Below are 22,640 nucleotides of genomic sequence, written 5' to 3'. Positions count from 1 at the left end.
GACTAATGCAGGCACCACAGCAAGGGCGCTCTGTATTACAAGCCAATTAACCACCGTTCACTAATACATAACCAAACAAGTCTATGACAAGACACTATTGTATGCAACCAGATGAAGTACAGCAGGTTTGGGTATTTAAAGCCAGGGAGACATATGCTCCTATCAGCAAGTGGAAAAAACACTCAACACTACAATTCTACAGTGAAGTGCCAAAGCCATATCTCTCTAAACCTGGACCAGGTCGCCCCCCAGTGGTGTACATGAACAGTAAGTGTTCAGTTAAAGATATTGTTTGGTTCAAGGACACTTTACCCACATTTAACCAAAGCTTTGTGTCTAGTCGCGTCTTATAAAGCTTCTATATTGTCCATCCACGATGCAAAGAGCAAAATGCTGACCCAAGATGTGTGTAAATCTACTGGAATGTTTTTTCTTTTTGTTTGCACATGCAAGGATCCAAAGGCATGCTGGGCCCCTGGCCGCCCCCGGAACACGCTGATGGTGGATTCTGCCATGCAGCAGAACAGTAACTTAAAAAAAGCGCTACGATGAGCATGTGATGGAATTAATGAAAAATATCAGTGTGTACAGTATTAACAAACACATCGCAAATGAGAGAAAGAGTTCATTCACATTTGAGTTTCATTTAACATTTTCTTAACAAATGTCTCACCTTTGGCCTTTCATCCAAGATTTGCTGGCGGATGTCCTTGTGCTTTTCCAGTAGTCTCTCCTGTCTTTTACTCTGTGCGTCTTCCAACTGCATGCACACGCACACACGCACACACACACACACACACACACACACTATAATGTCTTTGCATGTCATCAATAATAGCAAAAACTTCACTTTAGCCTTTAGCTAGCTATGACTTCCCTGATACAGGTCTGAAACTCATGTTTGAGCTTTGCCTCGCTCTTATGCACTGCTGCTGCACTTCTTTTAATGTATTTTACTTGATATGCATTCTATGTACTCAATGTTTAACTTTATTTAATTATAATAATTAATCAGTGGGTTTTATTTTATTTTTATTCTATTTTCATCCTTATTCTTATCTAATTTTTACTAATATCATCAAGTGGGATTTATTCTCCATCTTATTTTATGTTAGTTCTGGCATTCAGTCCTTGTTTTTATGGATATTCATATAATTCATCTTATTTTCCATTTATTTTCTATCACTGCTTTTACGTTTGTTCAGTCTTTTTTTAAAACATTTTTTTTGCTGAAAAACACTTTGAGATGCATTTCTTGTATGAAAAGTGCTACACAAATAGTTCATTATTATGATTATTACTACAACATCATTATTAAGGACTCTATCAGACCATAGCCATTTCCTCTCTTACCCGTTTGATGTACTGCACCACCTCATTGACAAACGATCTGTTGATCTCGAGCTTCTCCCTGTGGGGAGAATTTGATCAGCATTCAATTCAAGCATCGGGTCCCACCAGAGCTAAATCTTTAGTGACATCTAGTGGTCATACAAATACAACAACTATATTAAAGTACCATTCACTATTTGTTATTAAGGTTCAAATACAGATACTTACTCTTCTGTCACATTCTTGTCTTTAGATTTGGCTTCATTGATCTTCTCTTGCCGTTTCTTGTCCATTTTCTTCTTCAGATCCTTCTTTTCTCTATAGATGGTGAGACAGAGAGAAAGGAGGACAAAGAGAATGAAAATGTGGGATCCCTTTGCGTTTGCGTGGATGCGCGTGCGTGCACACTGAACGCAGTCCTACTTCTCACAGATGTCTCGGAGCTTTTTGAGCTGAGCGTTCTGGCACTCCTCTGCTATAGTGGTCAGCTTCTCGACGAGCTGGAGAGAGACACACAAAGGCAGTCATCATTTGACACTGAGAACAAACCACCATAAAGTGAGTGAGACAGGAAACATCTGCTTTTAAATCTGGATTATTTTAGTCACTTTAATTCCAGCTATGTTTGTTGGGATCCTGATCACAATTAAAGAACATTCAGACCAGGGAAACAACACATCATGCTTGTTGTCTTTTGCTTGAGTAACCCTTTGTGACACCTCAGCTGTGCTCGCTGTGTGCTGGAGCAGAAGTCATTTGTTTTTCCACACTGTACGAGAGAACATGTGCACAGGCAGCGGAATGATGGCTGTGATATTCTCCATGGTGGGTTTACAGCAGTATTCACTCATTCGCTTGCCTGATATGATTAGTCCGTGTTAGCCTATCCGAGCTTTGGGGCAGCTGGAGACTGTCAGTGCTTTACCGACTCCAACACAAGCGGGGGCAAGATCCAATATGTGTGTCTGTTTACCCCACTGCAACATACAGCATGTGCTCGTTTACACTATGTATCTTTATATGTGCTGTTTGTGTGGGAACAGTGACTGGTCCTATAAACTCTGGCAAAGTTCAGTAGAATGAAGTTAGCTACAAGGCTGGTGGCCATAAATAGGCTGGGAAATCTGACATGTGGACTGGAACTTTAAGTCTTCATCCATATATGTGCAGTATGTACCGAATGATAACTATTAAATACTTCACAGACCTTTGGGGGGCAGTGTGGGTTTGCTTGGAAATGTCTGTTCTCACAGATTTTTCAAACTGTTAGGACATTTCACTACAAATGCAAAAGTGTTTTAAAGCTTGTTAAGTGCATGCAAATGGTATTTCAAAAGGATTCAGCCACACTCCACACGGTCAGTAGTGCCAGAGAATCGGGACACTGGAAATCAGGTGTTGACAAGAAAAGTGTACTTATGGTATCTGTTGAAAGTGAACTGAAAACAACAAACAATCCCTTTTCTTACTATTTGCTTAACAACTAGCTAGCCCAGCGGGCCTCACATCTTCATACTCTGTGTGTGTGTGTGCGCGTGTGCGTGTGAGTACCTGCTTGATGTGTTCTCGTTTCTGGTACTTCTCGCTGTAGTACTGCTCCTGGCGAAGTGTGAGGAGCTGTTGCTGCTGCTGCTCCTTCAGCTCTGCACGTCTCTGGCTGCACTCCTGATCCAGCTCGCACAGCTCCTGGTCCAGGGTCGACAGAGAGTGTTCGGACCGACTGGAGACGCACGCACACACACACACATACATACGCAAATTAAGATACCTCCATCTGTTTCATTACAGCGGTCTTAACTCATTCTGTAACTGGACATTGTGCATGTATGCACATGATATGCATCTTTATATAAACTAAAACTAGAATCACAGCATCACTAACACATAGTACAGATACTAACATGGCTGCTGTCATGGCAACATGCCAACTGGTCATCAAATAAAATTATTCAGGGAATGGTGCAACAGAACATTGATGCTAATGTCTGAAGTAATTTCAAACATTAGGATGAGCACTTATCTTGTACCCTGAAGTGATTTGGTTGAAATGTGTTATCTGTCTTAAGCTGTGCTCCTCTGTGGTCCACACTGGCTGAGAGAACTGTTGAGTACTGATTATTCGCCGTGTGATGGACTCTTGAGGGCCCTGAATGAGTCCCTGAGGCCTGGAGGAAGACTTATCCTCTCATTCTTACTCTCAACATAGCTCTTCCTGAAGAGGGTGATGTCTGCCCTAAAGTGTTTGTTTTGGAGCAAAGAGATATGCAACGGTGGGTTTTAATAAGTTTTTAAAAGTGCATGATGTATTGTCTGTAGATGGAAGACAGAAAGAAAAGACTAAAGAAGGATAGTGAGAAAAAATCATACACCATCATGTGTACTATGTGTTGTGAGAAGAACTACATTCATTTTGTGATGCAGTGTTGTAAGTAAATTTTTATGCCATTCCCATTTTCCCTTAACTCCCCTGAATATTATTGTTTCACAAAGTTACTTCATTCCCAAAAAGATATTTAGCTGTCAAAGCCTGAAAAAGTTTACTGCTCACTGTAGCTTTGCTAAAAACAACAGCCTATAGCCTCTATTTTCTGAGCTGTGTTGATGTGTTTTTTGTGGATTCCCTTTGACAACAGATGGAGCAGAAGGGAAGGATTTCAAAGGAGAGAGGTGAAGCAATAGTGGGACGGTTTGAAGCGGAGAAGAGGAGGGCCACCTACCTTTTCTTACCGTCTCGTTTGTGGCTCTTCTGCAGGGCAGAGCGCCGGCGCTGATGTTGACTCTGCAGCTCGGACGCGCGAGCCGTGTGCTCCTTGATCAGCTCGCTGGTCTTGCGGTGGTGTTTCCGAACCAGCTCCTTCATCTCCTTGTACTGCTTCCTCTGCTCGCGAACAAAGGCCTTCTGTTGCTTCAACTCCTCCAACGTCTGAGCCTCCAATTCTAAAGACAGGACCGACAGACAAAAGTGAGCGAGAGAAAGGGTGACAGACTGGAAGTGCAAATCAGTTCATACTTTATTCAGACATTTTGGATATACAATGCATAAATAGTACATAAGCAGTCATGATGTTGCTCCTGCATTGCAGTAATGAATATAAAAACAAAATTGTCACATTATATCCAGAGAATTTTATAAGCACCATAAATCTTAAAGATCTTTTATAGAAAATACCTTGTAAGCAAGTGTTTAAAATTTTAATTAATTTGCATACTCCCATTTTATGATGTCATTAAAATCTAAAGTCCCATTGTCATAAATGTACACATAAACAAAATAAATCAATAGAATTCATTCCAATGCATATCATGTACACAACCACCAAAGTCAGTCAGTCTGGGTGTCTGAATGAGGACAACAGATATGAGAGTAAGTGCTCCTGAAGTGTGAAAACATGACGTTACCAGTGAGGACGCTCTGAATGATGTCTTCAGTCTTCACTGATGGTTTCAATGAGCCTGGTGACCAAAAGCAAGTTCACATGTTGAGTTAGTTGCACAGTTAAGTGACAAAAAAATCTCTGATGTGCATATTTATAACCAAGAAAGTATCCTCTCATGTTGTTTGGATATAGATAAATAATGTGGTCAGGGACCACCTAACATATAAACAGTAGAATGAAAAAGGTAGGGGTTTAAAAATTGACTTAAGCAAACAATTTTTCTCATTCAATAACAAGGGCATATTTTCTGACAGAACAATTACAACGCACATTTTTGTTGACTGAGGTGTTTCAACATAATGTATGAACAATTAACGTCCAGCGTTCACACTGGTTATCTGTACGGTACCTGCAGACTGGGGCTGGTGGCCGACCAGCGAAGGGGGTTTAGGGGCGATAATGGGCGTGTGGCTCAGTCCGTTCTCTGCAGGCTGTGTCACCCGCTGGTCCACCTTCGATTCTGAGGGGGCATCACTTCCTGCCTCCACCTGCTCATAACATGAAAGATTTGATATGTGGATAAGTCCAGTCAACAGGTGTAAATACAGCGCCAACTGCTGACTCTTCTGCAGGATTCCTGTGCAGAGCATTTTAAATTGTTATAACACATGAGAGCTTCTAAAATGTGCAGTAAAATGCATAACATAACAAGTGTCCTGTCAGTGTGGGCCAGCTGTGATGAAGAGTTATACACAAATACACAATCAAACATTGCATTATTTCACACAGCACATATCTCTGCTGCTATCACTATGAAAACAATTGCATTTCTACTTTTTTCTTTAAACCTGAATACAAAATTCATATTTCGAGTCTTGAGTGGCGGCATCCGTTTTCTCTTGCTGTACCTGCGTCCTGCAGGATAGTTTGTAGATATAGCTTTGGTAACCCACTCTCAACATTGCTTCCTGCGCTGAGGCTCAGCAGATCTTAATTTCCCCCCAGGCTCCACTGAGTCTCGCACTATATGCTCTTATCTCTGACATGTTAACGCAATTTTAAATAATCTCTGCTCCAGTCACACCAGCCAGAGTTCCTCCTCCTTCTACATTCATCTCCTCACACCGTGCTCCGCCTTTCCCTGCTCGACCACTTCTGCGGACTGTTGCCATGGTCACCGCGTGAAGCAGGTCTCCGTCGGCCATCCCCTGGGTAATCGTATCAGCTGGCAAATCAGATAACAGAAGCCCCTCGGGAACGACCCTTATTTCCAGTCCCCTCTTCTCATAACCTTCGATAACCCTGCCTTGCCTGTCACCTTGAATTTCTCCTAACTTGTTCACATCTCTCCTCAGGTATCATCTCTTTTTCTGCTCCCTGCTGCATTCTGCTCACATTAATCCTCAGCTACATGTACACTCTGTCAAGTACATTTAAAAAGATTTACACTTAAACAAGAGTGATGCGACTGTACCCTCAATGCACAATATATGAGGTTACCATTGTCCTGCTATTGTTGTAATGTTGATGGCCAGTTACTGGGAACAAAGTGGTCACGTCCTCTTATGCAGCGACGACTCGTTAAAATTCTGCTTGACATATAGGTTACGTTCAGACTGAAGCTTGTACTAAAGTTAAAGGTCGCTGCCAACTCCAGTTTAAATTCAGTTGGCTTATTTCCTGTGTTTCCGATATTTCATGTTGGTCAGTGGTTAGTCAGTATGTGCTTTCACTGTGAAAATTAGTTTGGAGTAGCTTTAGAAAGTTAAGTGGAGGTAAACAATTTAAAGTCTGCTTTTTACATTGAAATTTGCTTGCTAGCAGTCTTCCTCTTTCTTGACTTTGTTGGCATATTGCAACAGTTCTGGGCAAATTACTGCCACCAACTGTCGATCAGTCGAATAGCGTGAAACCACACATGCATGCATATGTGTCCTTGTGCGTGAGCCCCATGCAAATGTTTTTAGCAGTAAAAATCTCCATGGGGAACCTTTAAGATTGACCTTGAGCTAAAGTTAGGTGTAGAACTACAACATAGCTTTCTTTGGTGATAGCTATTAGCTGCTGTTTGCCAGTTAGTTCAGTTAGCCGTGCAGCTAGTGGCTCTGTTAGCTCATTCATGTCAGCAATGGCCGAGAGCTCAGAGGATTATTGGCGTTTACACCGGGGGCAACGGAGGCGGGCTCAGCAGCCTCCGAGTGAACAATGAGTTAAGTCAACTTGGCAATTAAGCTTGTTTTAGTTTGTCGAAAGAAAGAAATTAGAAATCAGCGAGCGTATCGTTGTATTTTTCTGTTTAAGGAAAACAGTGGTGTATATTTTTCTTTCATGACATTTTCTGAGTTTCTTTTGTTTATGTAATAGTTTAGAAAAGCTAAGAAAGCTTTTAAAACGTGTCTCCCAGTTAGAACTACAGGCGGACTATCACCTCTTGAGGTACAAAGTGGTATTACAAGACAGGACGGGCTGCAGCTGGCTAGCATGCTAACTTCAGTAGATATCTTTGCAACACCTTTAGAACTGCTACTTCTTCATATTGAGACAATTATTTTGTGAATGTTTTAAACTAAAACTCTCGCCATATTTTAGACATTGCACCTTTTAAGCACAATGAAAGTACTCTGAGTCACAATGGCAGACCTCCCCCCAGAGGAAACCTATAATCAGAGCCTGCAGGTGGCTGCTGGAAAAGGCTTGATGACATGTAGCAACAATATTGCTACAGCTGTGGTCGCAGTACACTTTATCATGGAGCAACTGGGAATTTTCACTGCAATGGTGCTGGTAGATGGCTGTGGGCTATAAAGTACTCTGTGGTGATATTAAAAACCTCCTCATGCTGCTTCTTTCTAAATTGCATATTAATAGAGTTTTGCAGAGGAAAGGGAACTGTCTCTGCAGCTTATCATTGTCCCTACCTTACCTTTTCAATTTCTGAACAGGTTAGTTCCTGACAATGAGGAGAGTGGCCAGCTGTCTGAGGGACCGCTCATCCCAATCAGCAACTAATCAGAGGCACAAAGCTTCCCGCACATACAACAATGAGCATGCATGTCCTGCATGTGCGATGGAGAGAAGAGCATACACACACACCTCTTTGTCGCCCTCCTCCTCCCCTCCCTCCTCCAACGTGAGAGCAGCCAGCTGATTGGCTCTCTGCTCCATCAGGTTGACATAGCGAATGGGATTGGACAAGGCTTCAATGACGTCTGAGAAAGGAAACAGAGGAGCCTTGTTGTAACGCCGAGCACGATTCTGAACCTTTTCAGGCTGAAAACATTTTACTTTTGGTATGAACGTGTTCACCTGCATCTTACCTGCAAATGTGTCTGGGACATAGTCCTTTACTTCTACATACACGAAGAGAGCGGGCAGCGTCAGGGACTGGTTCTTCTCATTCCTTAGACTGATGTAGTGATAGCCTGCAGGGTGGGAGTAAGATTGAGGGTCCATCACATTACACATCAAGAGCCACAGCTTATGCAAACATTTAAACAAATTTTACATGTAATTGCTTTTGTACTGTCTCCTCCCTCTTTTTTATTATCTAATGTTTGCATGGTTTCCTGGTGGATGATAAGAGCTATGTTGAAACAGAACTTTGTCACCTGGACGGATGGCTGACACAGGAATAATGCGGTGGCCGATGAACTTTCCTCCTTCTTCAAACACAGCTATCCTTATTGAAGCAAGCGTGGGCAGCACAACCTGAGAAAATGCACAGAAAGCTCTCATCATCACATCAAAATGACACCACTCAGTAGCTGTTTTGCTACGTTAGGAAATGTTTTATATGTACATTCCATGCATTGCCCAAGCTTTTTTAAAATGTTTCCACTGTGTGTGTGTGTGTGTGTGCGCACACAAAGCCACAGACTGACCTTCTTGAAGACAATGGCCTCCTCTTCCCAGACAGGGTTGATGGCGTTGCCCTGAGATGTCTTGGTCTTGAACGCTTTCCTCTTGGTGTCCACCGGTAGGCCGAACATGTCGATCTCCACATACGTGCCTACTTTTTTATCTGACAGGAACTGCCCTGAGATGATCTGGAAGGAAGGAAAGAGAGCCACAGAGCGAAAGAAAATGATCAAACAAATCATGGAGGCGGAGAGAGAGCTTCACAGACACAAAAAGACAGACACAAACCTTTACGGACAGTGTGTTGGCTACGATGCCATCCACTGTGCTCTCAGTGAAAGGGTCAAAGTGTTTGTCCGGCCGCCGCATAAACTCTGGTTTGAGTCTGAAGCCACATTTCCCATTGTACTCATACATGCCCAGGTTCAACTGCATGGACAAATCTGTGGAGTGAGGAGACAGTAACAAAGGCTTAGAACACTTACTGTATTATTTAGATTTCCATTTATCAGGCATTAAAACATAAAGGGGTAAGTTTCATCTTTCTGTTGACCTTGGAACACTTTGTGGGCAGTACATATAATTTGTCAAAGAGGAGTGATTCATACATTTTCCAAAGGATCTATATCAGCAAGGCAAGACACTACAGGTGAATAGGGTAAAAACAGATATCACCATGGAACTTCCCCACCTGATTATTTACATAAAGGCATTTATTTTTTTGTATTACAAGTTTTCTGAAATGTTACATTCAAATATGCAAATTTATCTTGATCTATTAAACATGTGCTAATTTGCACAACTCCAGAGCAGAAACCTGAACTAAGTGTCTATTCTGGATGTTTTCTTTCCACTAGTCTAAAGAAGAAATGTTTTGGAAGCCAAATAGGCTGATGTTTAAACTTGTATCGTCTCCCCTTAAAAAACATGGAACAGAAGTGTCTTTCACTATCCTCCCTCACCAATGGTTTGGAAGTTGAGAGCCACCAGCTGACAGCCGGCGTTCCAGAAGAGCTGAGGGTTGTAGTTGGATGAATCCACTCGGGTGCCTTTAGGGTAGATCCTGCTCAGCTGCAGTTTGTTGTATCTGAACAGAGTAGGTTAAGGTTGCAGTAATGCTGCAACTGGCACTGTTACTGCTGCTATCATAGACTAATTCATCAACTATTGAACACTACTTCTGCAACAAATTCTGCACGGATTACAACTTCAAAACTAGAATTACAGACTTCGAATGACTCACAATTGTATGTGTATCACTATTATCTCATTATTACTTGTATTTAAGAAGATGAGCTATAAGACTGAAATTGTGAGTGAGACGAATAACAGACAGCCATAAAATTAGATTCAAACGCTGTGAGTCATATTAAGTACAAACATGTTTCAGTAAAACTGTGAAGGATACTCCACAAACTCGACAGGAGATTTGGTCAGTTGCTCCAAAGCTTTGGTCTCGACAAAGGATGACATCTGGTAGCTGCGATTGATCTCTGCGGGCAGATATGGTGACAGGATGATCACAGCGTTCCAGTGCTCGCAGGACAGATTGAAGACATCACGCCTCATTGCTGTATGTTTATAGCTCTTCTGAGAAACTACTGAGTTTCCATTAATATTTAAAGCAATCCATTCCAAAGCACAACTCTTCTCTCACTTGAGACATTACTGAGCACAGTGTTTCAGAAACAAATAAAATGCTGTGATGTCTGTGTCTGTCAGTAAACTGTACATTGTTCAAGTGGTCTAATTCAGTGTTCTTACATACTTTTAGAGCCCTCAAAGCTGTTAAACTTGACTGGCTGGATGTAGATGACCAGGTTGGACATTTCCTCTGTGGCAAACGCCTCACTGCCTGCTGTACCCTGTGCATGAAAACACACACACACAAGCAAATTTAAGTGTAATGCAGCACAGTGTCTTGAAAAAAAAAAAGCTCTGTTCTAACCCCTGAAAAGACCAATTGATCAGAACTTTGGTGACACAGAAGAAATCAAATATATTATCAAATATGTACACTAGAGGGCAGCATAAGCACATGACATGCAACTAGTACACTGATCTGTAAATCTCCATTATATCTTGCATTTGAATTGCAAGACACTCACCTCATCCACTGAGCCCTTTTTACAGTCGTCATCATCGTCATCGTCATCCTCACTTTCTGCCTCCACCTCACCTGAAAACCCAAGTCACAAATACGGTCACAGATAAAGCGGAATGAACCAAAAGTTAATGCGTGTAAATTTAATTGACATTTTCACATACTCATTCCAAAATGTTGGGCAGACTGGTTTGAAAGCTGATAGCCTTTAAACAAGTCTTTATCTGGGATCTGCTGCCTCCATTATGTCTGAAGCAGGGACATAAATAAGGTTTACACTGACAGGTCCCAACCCACACAGCTCAACGACTGAGGAAATTCATTTCAACATTGTTGTGGTCAAGCTGACCCATCCTCTGTGCCCACATAATGAGAGATCTACTAAAGATTTGCCACTGAATCTGAGGTCACACTGAAATTAATTTTAGCAGCGTAATGGTCAAACTGACCTACAGCTTCTGCAGCCAGCCTGATGAGAGCGCTACTAATGATTTCCCTCAGAATCTGAGGTCATGCACAATGTATGACTCACCAATAGACTTTCTGCCCTGCGGCCTCAGGCTGAGCTCAGCACCCTCCAAGGTCTGCGAGGGATCGGCCATCTCCTCTTTGGTTGAACCTGCATTGAAAAAACAAACTCATCAACAACAAACCTGCGTCCTACAATACTAGCAGGCCAAACTGCTGTATAACTGCAGGTAAGATATGATAAATGTGAGAACAACAGATAACAGCCACATTGAGCCAGTGGTGTAAATTTGTTAATTTACATTTCAGATGAGAGGAGAGATTTCATAAAAATGTTGGCACACCGATCTATGTTGCCTCCGTCTTACTGAGCGCTCACAGCAGCAAGAGTAGTTGGACTTTTTTTGCCCTGAGAGTTGGCTTTCAGGCCACATAGAGGCTGCCCCTAAACCTCTGGGTGTGGTTGAACAGAATTACGTCCTGTGTCTTTTCCAAAACGCTTTCTGTGACACTTCAAAAACCATACCTGTACACCTATCTGTGTTTGCCTCTTACGGTCCAACACCTGTGCTGCTGCTTATTTCTTTCAGCAGGGGGCAGTGTGTGTCAGGGTAAGAATGAACTTGCAGTGCAACTACTACAAGGCAATTATAGGTAATTGATTGCAAGGTCTATTATAATTCACAGCTGAGTGATATATATGAATATGGATAAACACGGAAATATAAAGTAAAAAGAAAGCACAAAGGCATACATGTGCACACACACACACACACATATGCTAAGGACACATATGTAGTGCAGGCAACCCCAACGCAAATATGACTGAGGAGGGAAAACTAAAACCAGAGAGCAGCTGTGAAAATATAAGAAACCATAAATTGAGACGTGTGAGACGCACACACACACACACAAACACACACACACTCACTGACACAATGAAGGCCACTGGTCTGTGTTTAAGACGCCCCAGTGATTACCAGTGTGTATGCCTGACAGGGAGTATATGCAACAGCCAATAGCACCTCCAGCTGATGGAGAGGGCCATGAAAATGATGAATGATAAACAATAGCACTGTTTCGCTCCAGTGGTTCAGTTTCTGGACGGCACAGAGGTGTGGGGTCCATATTGCAGATGGATGCGGACAGTCTGGCTACATTTTACATCTGAAACATCACACGTCAACAGCCCCAGCGTGGCTCGATGGCTCCGTTTGTAGGCGGTGGGTGTGTGGCTGTACCTGCGCTCGGGGAGGAGGGCTCACACACGCTGGAAGAATCGCTGCAGGTGTTGGAAACCTGCTCCGACAGCTTCTTCTTGGTACTTCCGTCTGTCTTGTGGTGTTTCTTTTTGTTCTTCACCAAGATCTTCCCCATCAGCTCCATTGGGCTGGGTAGTGGCACACTAGAGTCCAACTGAACGGGGAGGGGGGGCACAGGAGAGGAGGGGAAAAAATATGATAAGGTCATGTAAATTAAGTAAGTCACAGACACAGAAGAAGCTCATGAGAAGGTCGTTTGTTTAAACAATTCTGTTATTTTTAAGTTAAATGTGTCTGTACAGCTGGAGATTGCTCCATTACAGTCATGATTTACAGTTTAGAGATAAGTAATTACTGAAGTTGTTTACTGGAGAGGAGTCATTTAAAATGTAAATTCATGGCAGTTTTAGAAAAAAAAAGAAAAAAGAAAAGTGGAATCCCGCTCAAAATTCACGATGGAAGATTCTGCTGAGTCGAGCTTGTTAGTGACCGTGAGGACCAGCGCTGAGCATTACAAGCTCTGTTGATGTAACAGCTGAAAAGTTTACACTTTCAACATTAAAATCAGCCTCCTGGGGGAAACCGAGCGTTAAACACAAACATTCATCCTCTCAAGGGAGCTGGCGAGAAGTAGGCAGGTCTCTGATTTATTTATGGGGTACACTGCTTTTGGATCACAGTGTTTAGGGATATTAATAATGCATTATTGGGAAAGTCAGCAGTGATGTTGAATACACACACACACATACACACAACCGCAGAGTTTATGACTTATCAGCTATAAACATGACTGAACTTTAAACATTTCTTACTTTTACTTGAGTTCTTTCAAGAGCAGGGAAACAGTGATTCATACAACAAACTTAAGTCAAGGTTTTCTATGCCCAATAACTCACTTTCCCAGCTGCCACACACATCCATCTACACCTTTCTACTGTTGTTGGGAAGTGACAAAATAAAGATTAGATGTCCTGCTTGCCTTGGCTTCACTCAAACAGTTTCACTTAAATGGAACCAGTTCCACGCCACGGATGTGGCACGCAATCTGGACTGCACTGAAATGCACAGCACTTAACCTGATTGATTAAACCACAGTTAACGCGGATGGATTCAATTAATCTTTTATCCCAAAACCCCAATTCCTTTGGCTGGAATGAGGAAGGTGGAAAGAAGGCACCGACAGAACAAGCAGAGGGAGAAAATGCTCTAAAAAAGAGATTCGGTGCTACTTCTCATCACTTTCAAGACCTGACATCTGACCACTGGTGGAATGTAATTATGTTCATTTCCTCAAGTCAGAACAGTTTTTATGTCCACAATGTTTCAGAAGGAAACACTGAATTTTTTACTCGACTTTGACTCCAAAGATGAGCTTAATATCAATTTAAATATAAAATATTAAGTTTTATAAAAGATCAAACTACCAGGATGTAAAATCCAGCTAAAAGAGTTAATAATTTCACATTAATGCGTCCGCTATAATGATTTAATAAGAAAATAAATAATAATATAATACTCACAAAAGTCATTTTAGTATTTTTACATTGAGGTTTTGGCACTTTTACTTAAGTAGCAGATCTGGATACTTCAAGTTCAACACTGTGTTTCAGGCGTCTGTGCAACATGTTTCTGTTCATTTACTTTCACTTTTCAATGTTGAGTCCATTTTAGAAAAGAAGGGATTGACCTTTCCTTCAGCGAGTATTGCCTGTTTATATCCTTGTGTGTATAATTACATTCTGAAAGCATACAAGTAGAAGATGAGGAGGGATGGTGCATGGCCAACATTAAGTGCGAGGACTGTAATATTGCAATGAAGTCTTTGATTAAAGCTGTATCATCTTAAATTAGTGGGACGTTGTTGTTAGCCTGCTAGCTACGCTGACTCCAACAGCTTATGTTTGCTCTTCTGCCCACATTATTCTCGATCCCGCCTGCTTTGTGCGTGAGTATGTCTCGCCTTGCCAATTCTGCTCTTTCCACAGCTTTAAACTAAGCTTCAACAAGATTAAACAAACTGCAAGAAAAAATAGCTGTCATCTTTTTTCTGCAGTCATAATGAATATTTTTTGGCATTCAGTATAATGAATGCAATGATGAGAGCCATGTAACAAGAAAATATGTTCACGGTGAATCCAATTTTCAAGTAATTTTAGCAACTTTTTTGGGTAAAAAGCAGGCAACTTTCAGTTTAATGAAACAAAAAAACAAAAACAAACTCTGTCACCAGTGTCATTCCCCACAAATGTCAGTTTTATGGAGTGGAAATACAAGAGGAGCTTGAATTTCTCATAAAGCTATAATCCTCTTTATTCTCACCTTCGGCTCAACTGGAACCAGTCTAGCTATATTACCCTATCTGGCCCTGTCCCTATGGACTAATGGAGCTGATATCCCATTTGATACGCTGTATACACGGCTGTCTCCATGCCAGAGGAGAGTGGTTGTCATTGCACTCACCTTTCCCAGTTATTACATGCTCACTGGTAGAAATCTGATTCTCTCTCTCTCTCTCTCTCTCTAACTTCTCCCTTGGTGTCTGTCTCCTCATATCTCTCTCCTTCTCCTTCCCTCTGCCACTCCATTCGAAAGGCTTCTCCATGATAATACTTCAATGTCAAATTCAGTCAGGGGGCTGCTGGGAACTTGAGCTGCTCTGCGGTGTTAAACCAACAGGGACAAGACATCCCCTGTGAATAACGCGCAAGGAGGAAGCGCTACATTAAAGTACACGTGTGTGCAGGGGTATGTTTTCATGAGTGCACCAGACACTAAGAGAGGTTCCCGAGTGTGTGAGAGTTTGTGTGACAAGTGTCGACATTTGTCTCACGTAAGTGCCTGCGTCATTACACACAAAGACGCCTCAGGGGGAAAGAAAAAAGAGTTTGGCCACAAAGAGACAAAGCAAGCTTTTGACTGGTAGCCATGGCAACAGAGGAGAGACAGATAAAGGGCTGCCAAGAAAAGCCACGTTTAGATTACGGCGTAAAACACTTCCGTTTAATCTTACACGGCTGTCGTTTGCAGCCTCTCCCATGATAACAGAGAGGCGATGCAGGGGAATAAAAATGACTGTGGGGTGAATCATTAAAAGTTGACTTCCACGGCACATGAAGAGCCACAGGTGTGCGCGCGTCTGCGATTGAAAAGGAGAATGAAAGCTGGAGAGGGAAAGAGAGACAGAGTCTAGGAGGCCATTTCGGAGCGTGCCTGGAGTGACAGAACGGGGAAAAACAGCGACAACACATTCTGCCGGGTGCTAGAGGGCATGTCGATAGGTGATGTTTGTGAGAAAAGATGGAGAGCGAGAGAGGAGAATTTGACATAAATGCAGAGAGATGGGCATGCATGTGCACAAACGCATGAACATTCAGTACATGTGTGCGTATGTGTGTGTGTGTGTGTGTGCGTGTGTGTTGTGTGTGCAGTAAGTCACGGCTTTTTGCCTCCTGAATGTATATCTGTATGGGCAGCATGCTGGGCAGCAGTGTTCAAGGACACTTCTTTGGTGCACTCATCTGTGTGGTAATATCTGCTGAATCCCTCGCTGCTGGCCGTGCTGTACGTATCTGTGTGTGCATGTTAGAAAGCGAGAGAGCAGCAGAGAGTGTGCGTGTGTGTGTGTGTGTGTTGGAGCATCTTATGTACTCACAGGATATTTCTCCAGAGGTTCTGTCAGTAATGCGTCTCCAAATATTGACCGGCAGTACTCTGCCATCTTAGCCTGCTGCTTCGGTCTGGGAGTCATCACACACAAAAACAAACAGAGACACAAACACACACACACCATCATGGTTTCTCTACAAAATATCAATACACACTGAACATCCATGCTATTCCTAAGAAGCCCATTAAAAGACGAAACAGCCACTGAGAACTTCCTCCCGAAAGCTGTGTAGATGTTTACGCAGCTGATACAAACAAAACAAACAGAATGGCTGATTGGTCCTACTGATGATCAACAGCTCAACCAATAATCAATAAGGTCGACTTAGTGGACTTTGCACCCCTCGTTTGAAATGGTCCGCTGACTTACGAGTCCACGTGGTTCTCAAAAGACAGGATGATGGGGAAGGGCGAGGTCTTGAAGGCACACTCTGCTATAGCCTCGATCACCTCCTAGAAACACAAACAGTAGAGTAATTGTCAAACAATAGACACACACCTGTTGCAGAACTATTATTTGAGTAATGTTTTGCACATTAAGAACAATAAACATCACCACTGGTTTATGTGATCATATGTTTCAGAGTCACGGGGAAAATAAAGCATTTGGAAACACTCTCTGGCTCACACAGCAGTCAGATTCATATCCATTTTCAATCATATGATTCCCTACATTTGTAGAAAGCCAGAGAGCCTCCCCCAGAGAACATGCCTGAACCTGTTGAAATCAATAACTGTAGGAGAAAGCAGATAAGACGGCAAGATTTCTCAGTAGCACAAAAAAATAAATTACACTCCGCCTTACTGCAAATGCAAGATGTTGTCTGGCTCCATAGTATTATGGTGTATTGAGGCTACTGATGCTGGAAGATTTGTGTGGCTGTGTGTCTCAAATGCTTTTATCAGTGTAAAAGAAGCGTGTGTGTGTGTGTGTGTGTGTGTGTGTATGTGTGTGTGTGCAGGATGAACGTGATGCTACATTCTCTGGTTAATAATATGAACGAAAATCCTGTTAACCATGTGCTCAGTCATTCATGTCCCACAAATCGTGGATGTGTTTACGGAAACGGGAGCTGAGCCGTGAAGTGGTGCTGCTGCTAAACTCCAGCGACGACGGTTCAACATCTGATATCGGATTTCTAAGCCACTGATTGTCTGAGTCAATTACGCCATCATTAACAGCAGTGTCAGCTCAGTTAATGCCGTCATTTCCATTTGCGCCATCTCAATCTTTGTCTGTAACTCAACCCTCTAAATCTGCAGCTCTCGTCCATCGACTGCCGCTCACATCTCTTCTCTTTTTGTTTTTCACTCTCAGGCTAATTCCATTAAACTCCTTCTACTTCTTCTGTTACCCTCATTAGATCTAAATTCCCTCTATCAATCAATCCTCCCTCCTCTCTCTTTCTTTTTCTCCTGACACCTACTCTGCCCTTAGATTTTCACACCCTCCTCCTCCTGTAAAAGCATTTTTTTCTCTTTGTCATCTCCATTAAGCACCCCTCACTGCTTCAGTTTAGGGCCATTCAGTGCGTCCATGTCCCTTACGATTTGCCATCTGCTGCATGCATGCCCCACTTTTTGTTTTTCCCATTCTCCCTCCTTATCTAACCCTGCTTTCCTTGATACTTACTCTTATCTTTCTGTTTTCCCGTTTGTGTGTTGTACTCCCTGCTGCATACAGTGATTCTAGTTCTAATCCTTAAAATCTTAATGAAATCAAACCCCATTTCTACTCATGGTCAGCATTATTTTTTCACTGTATTTACATTCAGTTAGTAGCTCTCTAAATAGTGGATTTATTGGTACTGGCGGAGTCTGCAATTCCCGTGCTGGAGGGATTCACAGGAGAATGGTGCATGCATGTAATCCAGCGCAAACTGGCCCTCCTTACATCATGTTGGTGCTGTATTAATTAAGAGCATTTCCTTCTCGCACTGCTTTATATTAAAAGCATTTAACAAGCGAAAACGGGGTGGCTGTTTTGCAAATTAGTCAAACAAAATGCAACTTTGCTGTACGCTGCTGTTCTGTGGAAAACTATTCACGGCACGTGTAGCATGAAATCAGATCGCGGTTGCAGTTATGACTGACTTCTTTATCAAACAACTTTTTGGGGTCCAAGGTTAACAGATTTGTCACTTCTTCTATTGCATTTCTGACAGAGTAGCGGCTCGAAGAGTGTTTTGCTTTAGCACTAAACCTGTAAACACCAGTAATCAGCGGTGTTACCACATCAACCAGGGCTGAAATCTTGTGGACTACACTGTTGAAGCCAAACACAATACATGAAATTAAGCATCTAAACTTTAGACTTTAGACTTTCATACTTTAGAAGTATGAAAACGACAATGGAGGCATATGCATCTAAGCTACAAGTTATTTTCTCCTTCAATTTGCTTTTACTTTTTAAGCATGAAACAAGCTTTTGCATTTTGGCACAAGACTGCATATGTTTGCAGATGCAAATGTTTACATAGGCAGCTGCCAACATACTTGCACGTGACCCTGAAGCCACTATTTCAAAATCATGTTTACTAAATAGAATCAACCGGAAAAAAAGATGAAACTCAGAGAAAGAAACCATTTTTTAATATCTAAAAACACATAGTAACGAGAGTGTTGTGGGTGTTGTGTGCAGGATTTGATGCAGTGAGTGGATTGTGTGCACAACATGTGAATTACATCATCTGTCTGTTTACCCAGAATCCCCCTCGCTGTGTCCCTAGACAAAGACAATAAAATGTATCTTCACACAAAGACCTTTCAGCTTGTACTCACCAACCCCCAACCCAATCCCCTGGCCTATCTCGGTATCATCGCTCTCCTTGTGTTACCTTGAAGGAGATTTCAGTTGTCATGGTGAAACCGTGAGTGATGACAGGTTCTTCTTCTGTGGTGCGCCCCTTCCAGCAGTCCAGCTCAATGCATCGGCACCCCGACAAGAGAACCTGCTTGTACATCTCGACCGAAGAGTTCCCCGCGAGCTGGCCAGCTGCACTCCGCGCATAAGCAAGCAAGCACACACAAACACCACTTCAGGTAACTGTTACATTGATCCCAAAAGTACCAGGATACCCATGAAAGCATGTTCTCCCACGTTTCAAGAGCTCATTAACCGGATTAGTTGTTAGTGTGCAGTAAAAACAATACAATTGCCGTTATCTGAAGCAGGCAAATCTCAAACCCTGTCGCTATTAGCGAAGCAATTATCTCTTCACATTAGCAGCATGCTTTCCTGCAACATGGTGAGAACTGTGTCAATGTGAGAGTGTTCTCACTTTAGGTAACATCATTTATTTCTTCCCTTTTTTCCATTCCTTCTCATCTTTCCTCTCACTCTTTCTTGCTCTGCTTTAGATAGACAACCTGAATTCATGTATCGCACACTGCATAAAACATTGCTTTAATTTGCCACGGATCGATGTGGTGTACATACGTGAACCTGAGCGAATAAACTGCACGAACTGCTGTCAATCCAATTATGTTGTGTGGATATTTCTTCTGCTGTTGTAAAAACATAAATAGTGCAATGGCAGAAATGCATTCTGCATTACCACGCCTCTCTGTTGCCTGTAATAATATCACAATGTGTCACTTGGAAGATACATAAAGAAAAACAGCGTCCGTGAGGAGAGAATCAAGGACCTGCTGTTTGTTTTTCTCATTTCTTCATTTTGCAGGCTATGAGGCTGGCCTATTACACAAATTCCATTTTTTCCATCGCTGGAGAAATTTGATCCACTTGAAAGATTCAATGCTCTCCAGTTCCCCCCAGAATAGATTTGAATAGATGAATTCTAATAACCATTGAAGAGAAAATGGCCTCTGTATTGCGCCTGCCATGCTTGTGCACTGCCAGGAGCCAGTTACTGTGACTACCAGTCTAAAGAAATATTTAACTCATGAATATCAATGAATTGAGTCTCATGGCATGACTTGATTGGCGCGGGAAAGGGGGGCTGCTATACACCGGCGCATATGATTGACTGATCTGCGAGGTAAAGTCGGGCGTATTCACCTGTGCAACCATAATTGTATTTCTAAACAAACAAGTGATCTGTTCATGTGTAGAAGAATAAAAGATGCAATCAGTCAGGAGTAACATCGAGTTGAGTGGTAGTATGTGAGTGCAATCCAGACAGAGAGACAGACAGTCTTTACATCCACAACAGACTTTCCCCTTGATGCGTGTGCGTACCTGTGAGGTATGTGTTGTGCGAGGAGTTGATGAAATAGTGGGAAAGGGGAAGAGTCATGTCTTCGCTCTGGTCCAGCTTCTCAGGTGGGATGATGCTGTTCTCCTCCCCGTTCAGATACCTGGCGAAGCCTTCCACCGAGATCTGACCTGCAGGGACGCATTTCAACACAGCATTTCAGTATTATTTTGACATGAGAAGCTTGAACCCTTTTTTTCGGTCAAGACAGGACCCTGAACTCCTAAAATCCTGTGCCTAAGGAGTTAAAGGATAAGTCAACAAATCCCATGGAAAGACGAAAACCAACAATGAATTCATCCAAAGCCAAAGCCTGATATAGCGTATTCCTCTGTGCCATAGACCTCTATTGTTGTCTAAAATCTATTGAAAAGACATCAATGAGACATGCTGCTGCACTGGGTGAAAATCCTCCTTCACTACCATGAACATTGGCACTGGAGTATATTTCAAACTGATCCCACATACATCCTGCTGCGGCAGATACTCACTATGCACCAAATGTGTGTTAATCCGTGGCTGGAAATAGTTGCAACAAATGCACAATTTACTCCTGTTTGAGTAATGTTTGCTAGGAACTACAGCACTGCTGCTTCTGAAAATGGTATACCCTTCTTCAAAGATTTACATCTTCAGTAGGAATAAATGGGCTTTGGGCTGAGTGCCACAGACAGGGTGGGGGAGCTGTAAAGCACTGGCAGACGCACCAACAAATTGTCGGTTCTGATCTTTTCATGGGATTTGTTGACAACAAACACATAGAATGTCTCCAGCCCCATCCTTTAAACTACATCAATCAATGTATGGCATATGGTTGTGCACGATGATGTGCCACAAAAAGACTTTTTTCCCTTTGCAAATTTCTTGCATGAAACATGGAATATGGTTAACAGCCTTGTAAGTGTGTTTGAGTGTTTGTGCCTACAATAAACTGTGTACACATCCTGCATGTGTATTCAATTAAGCAGCAGACAAAAATGCTCATATTTACCAGTTTAATGGAGCCAGAATCCTAATTCACTGTTTGCTGAAAGCCTTTGCAGTTAATCTTTAATGGAAGTGCCTCAGTGTTTCAGTTTCTTACATTTCACTGTCGGTGTATGCTGTCAGTTATCAGCCTTCTATAGAAATATTGAAGGTGTCCAGTTTACAATAAAAAGGTGACTTTCTACATTTCAGACTCCGCTTCCTCTAGTGTTGCTACTGTCCATAATAAGTCACACAGGGATCAGAAAAAAGCACAAGCTCCCCTGATGTTGTTCTTTCCTTGTTTTGATTGTTTGTCAAGGTCACTCATGTTAAGCCTCGCCTTTTTACTGTCATCACTGAGCTCATGTCTTCGCTGAGTGTGCTCGAGAAAGCGAATAACTCTGAATGAATAAGTAATAAGCAGCAGGAGAAAAGCTCACATCTCCAGTCATCCAGACACAAGATTAAAATTTCCATACACATTACCATACACACCACACCTGCATGGATTAAATTTTGTACAACGCGTAACAAGGCGCCCAAGGCGAAACCATGCAACCTCCTCCACCCACCCACACACACACACACACACACACACACACACACACACACACACACACACACACACACACACACACACTCAGTTGACGTTATGCTAAATATGCTAAATGATGCAAGCTCGACGGGTGCAGCAGGTCCCTCTGGCCACTTTATGCTAATTAATGCGGTGCCGCCCTCTGCAGAGTTGCTGGACTAATTAAGGCTGGCTGCTGTCTGTGACATGTGAGCTCAGTCGCACTCAGCGTCTTACTCCCTGCTGACTGCCAGGACCTCCCTTTGCCAGACTCAGGCCTAACCTCTGTACCACTCACACTCACACAGACACACACCCAGAGCTTGCCCAGTTCCCAAGACATATGTAGGTCAAACTGGGAAAAATGGTGTTAACATGGCTGGGATTAGAGGTGTACTTGAGTGAGAACCTACAGGTGTTTTTCTAAAGGTGATGCTTGAAGGGTGACGTTAGCTCTGAAGGGAAGGAAATATGAAAGGCTCCATTCCAAGTTAAATAAAATAAACTATAGGCCTTTGGCCAAAACTAGGACCGTGTTAAGGCTGAAAGGAAACTGCATGTATTCTTAATTTAATAATAACTTGTGAGACAAGAGTGGACACAAACTGACAAAATCTGACAAAATGCTTCCTCTCTACAAGAAGAAAATGCGATGATGTGCCTGCAATCACTTCTTTCATTTAGCATCTTCATCTGCATTCAAACAACGAGCGAATACAGACTAAAGTAGTCAAAGACAACGACAGAGCAGCGTGAGAGATGAGCGATATGAATGAGAGGTGAAATCCAAGCTGGAAACAGAGAGAGTGCAAC

At 42.4% G+C, this 22,640-nt stretch overlaps 1 protein-coding gene across 1 annotated transcript in view; it reads right to left on the bottom strand.

Annotated features, from left to right (window-relative positions):
- The window catches only part of LOC121621710 (1-phosphatidylinositol 4,5-bisphosphate phosphodiesterase beta-1), a 105,801-nt gene that overhangs the window by 13,125 nt on the left and 70,036 nt on the right, over nt 1-22,640 (bottom strand). The window contains exons 10-32 of the mRNA XM_041958288.1: nt 20,269-20,415; nt 18,905-19,062; nt 16,438-16,520; nt 16,054-16,138; nt 12,381-12,555; nt 11,204-11,290; nt 10,676-10,746; nt 10,336-10,432; nt 9,976-10,060; nt 9,530-9,654; nt 8,856-9,010; nt 8,591-8,755; nt 8,318-8,417; nt 8,027-8,131; nt 7,803-7,918; nt 5,119-5,257; nt 4,732-4,785; nt 4,050-4,269; nt 2,884-3,052; nt 1,756-1,832; nt 1,561-1,650; nt 1,354-1,411; nt 674-760 (exon numbers count right to left, since the gene is read on the bottom strand). Coding sequence (XP_041814222.1) covers nt 674-760; nt 1,354-1,411; nt 1,561-1,650; nt 1,756-1,832; nt 2,884-3,052; nt 4,050-4,269; nt 4,732-4,785; nt 5,119-5,257; nt 7,803-7,918; nt 8,027-8,131; nt 8,318-8,417; nt 8,591-8,755; nt 8,856-9,010; nt 9,530-9,654; nt 9,976-10,060; nt 10,336-10,432; nt 10,676-10,746; nt 11,204-11,290; nt 12,381-12,555; nt 16,054-16,138; nt 16,438-16,520; nt 18,905-19,062; nt 20,269-20,415 — 2,648 coding nt within the window. The remainder of the gene's footprint in view (nt 1-673; nt 761-1,353; nt 1,412-1,560; nt 1,651-1,755; nt 1,833-2,883; nt 3,053-4,049; nt 4,270-4,731; nt 4,786-5,118; nt 5,258-7,802; nt 7,919-8,026; nt 8,132-8,317; nt 8,418-8,590; nt 8,756-8,855; nt 9,011-9,529; nt 9,655-9,975; nt 10,061-10,335; nt 10,433-10,675; nt 10,747-11,203; nt 11,291-12,380; nt 12,556-16,053; nt 16,139-16,437; nt 16,521-18,904; nt 19,063-20,268; nt 20,416-22,640) is intronic.

This window comes from Chelmon rostratus, chromosome 18, assembly GCF_017976325.1.
Source record: "Chelmon rostratus isolate fCheRos1 chromosome 18, fCheRos1.pri, whole genome shotgun sequence".
In the NCBI taxonomy this organism is placed as follows: Eukaryota; Metazoa; Chordata; class Actinopteri; order Chaetodontiformes; family Chaetodontidae; genus Chelmon; species Chelmon rostratus.
Note: the sequence above shows the minus strand (reverse complement) of the source record. Positions and strands in the feature narration are given on the sequence as shown.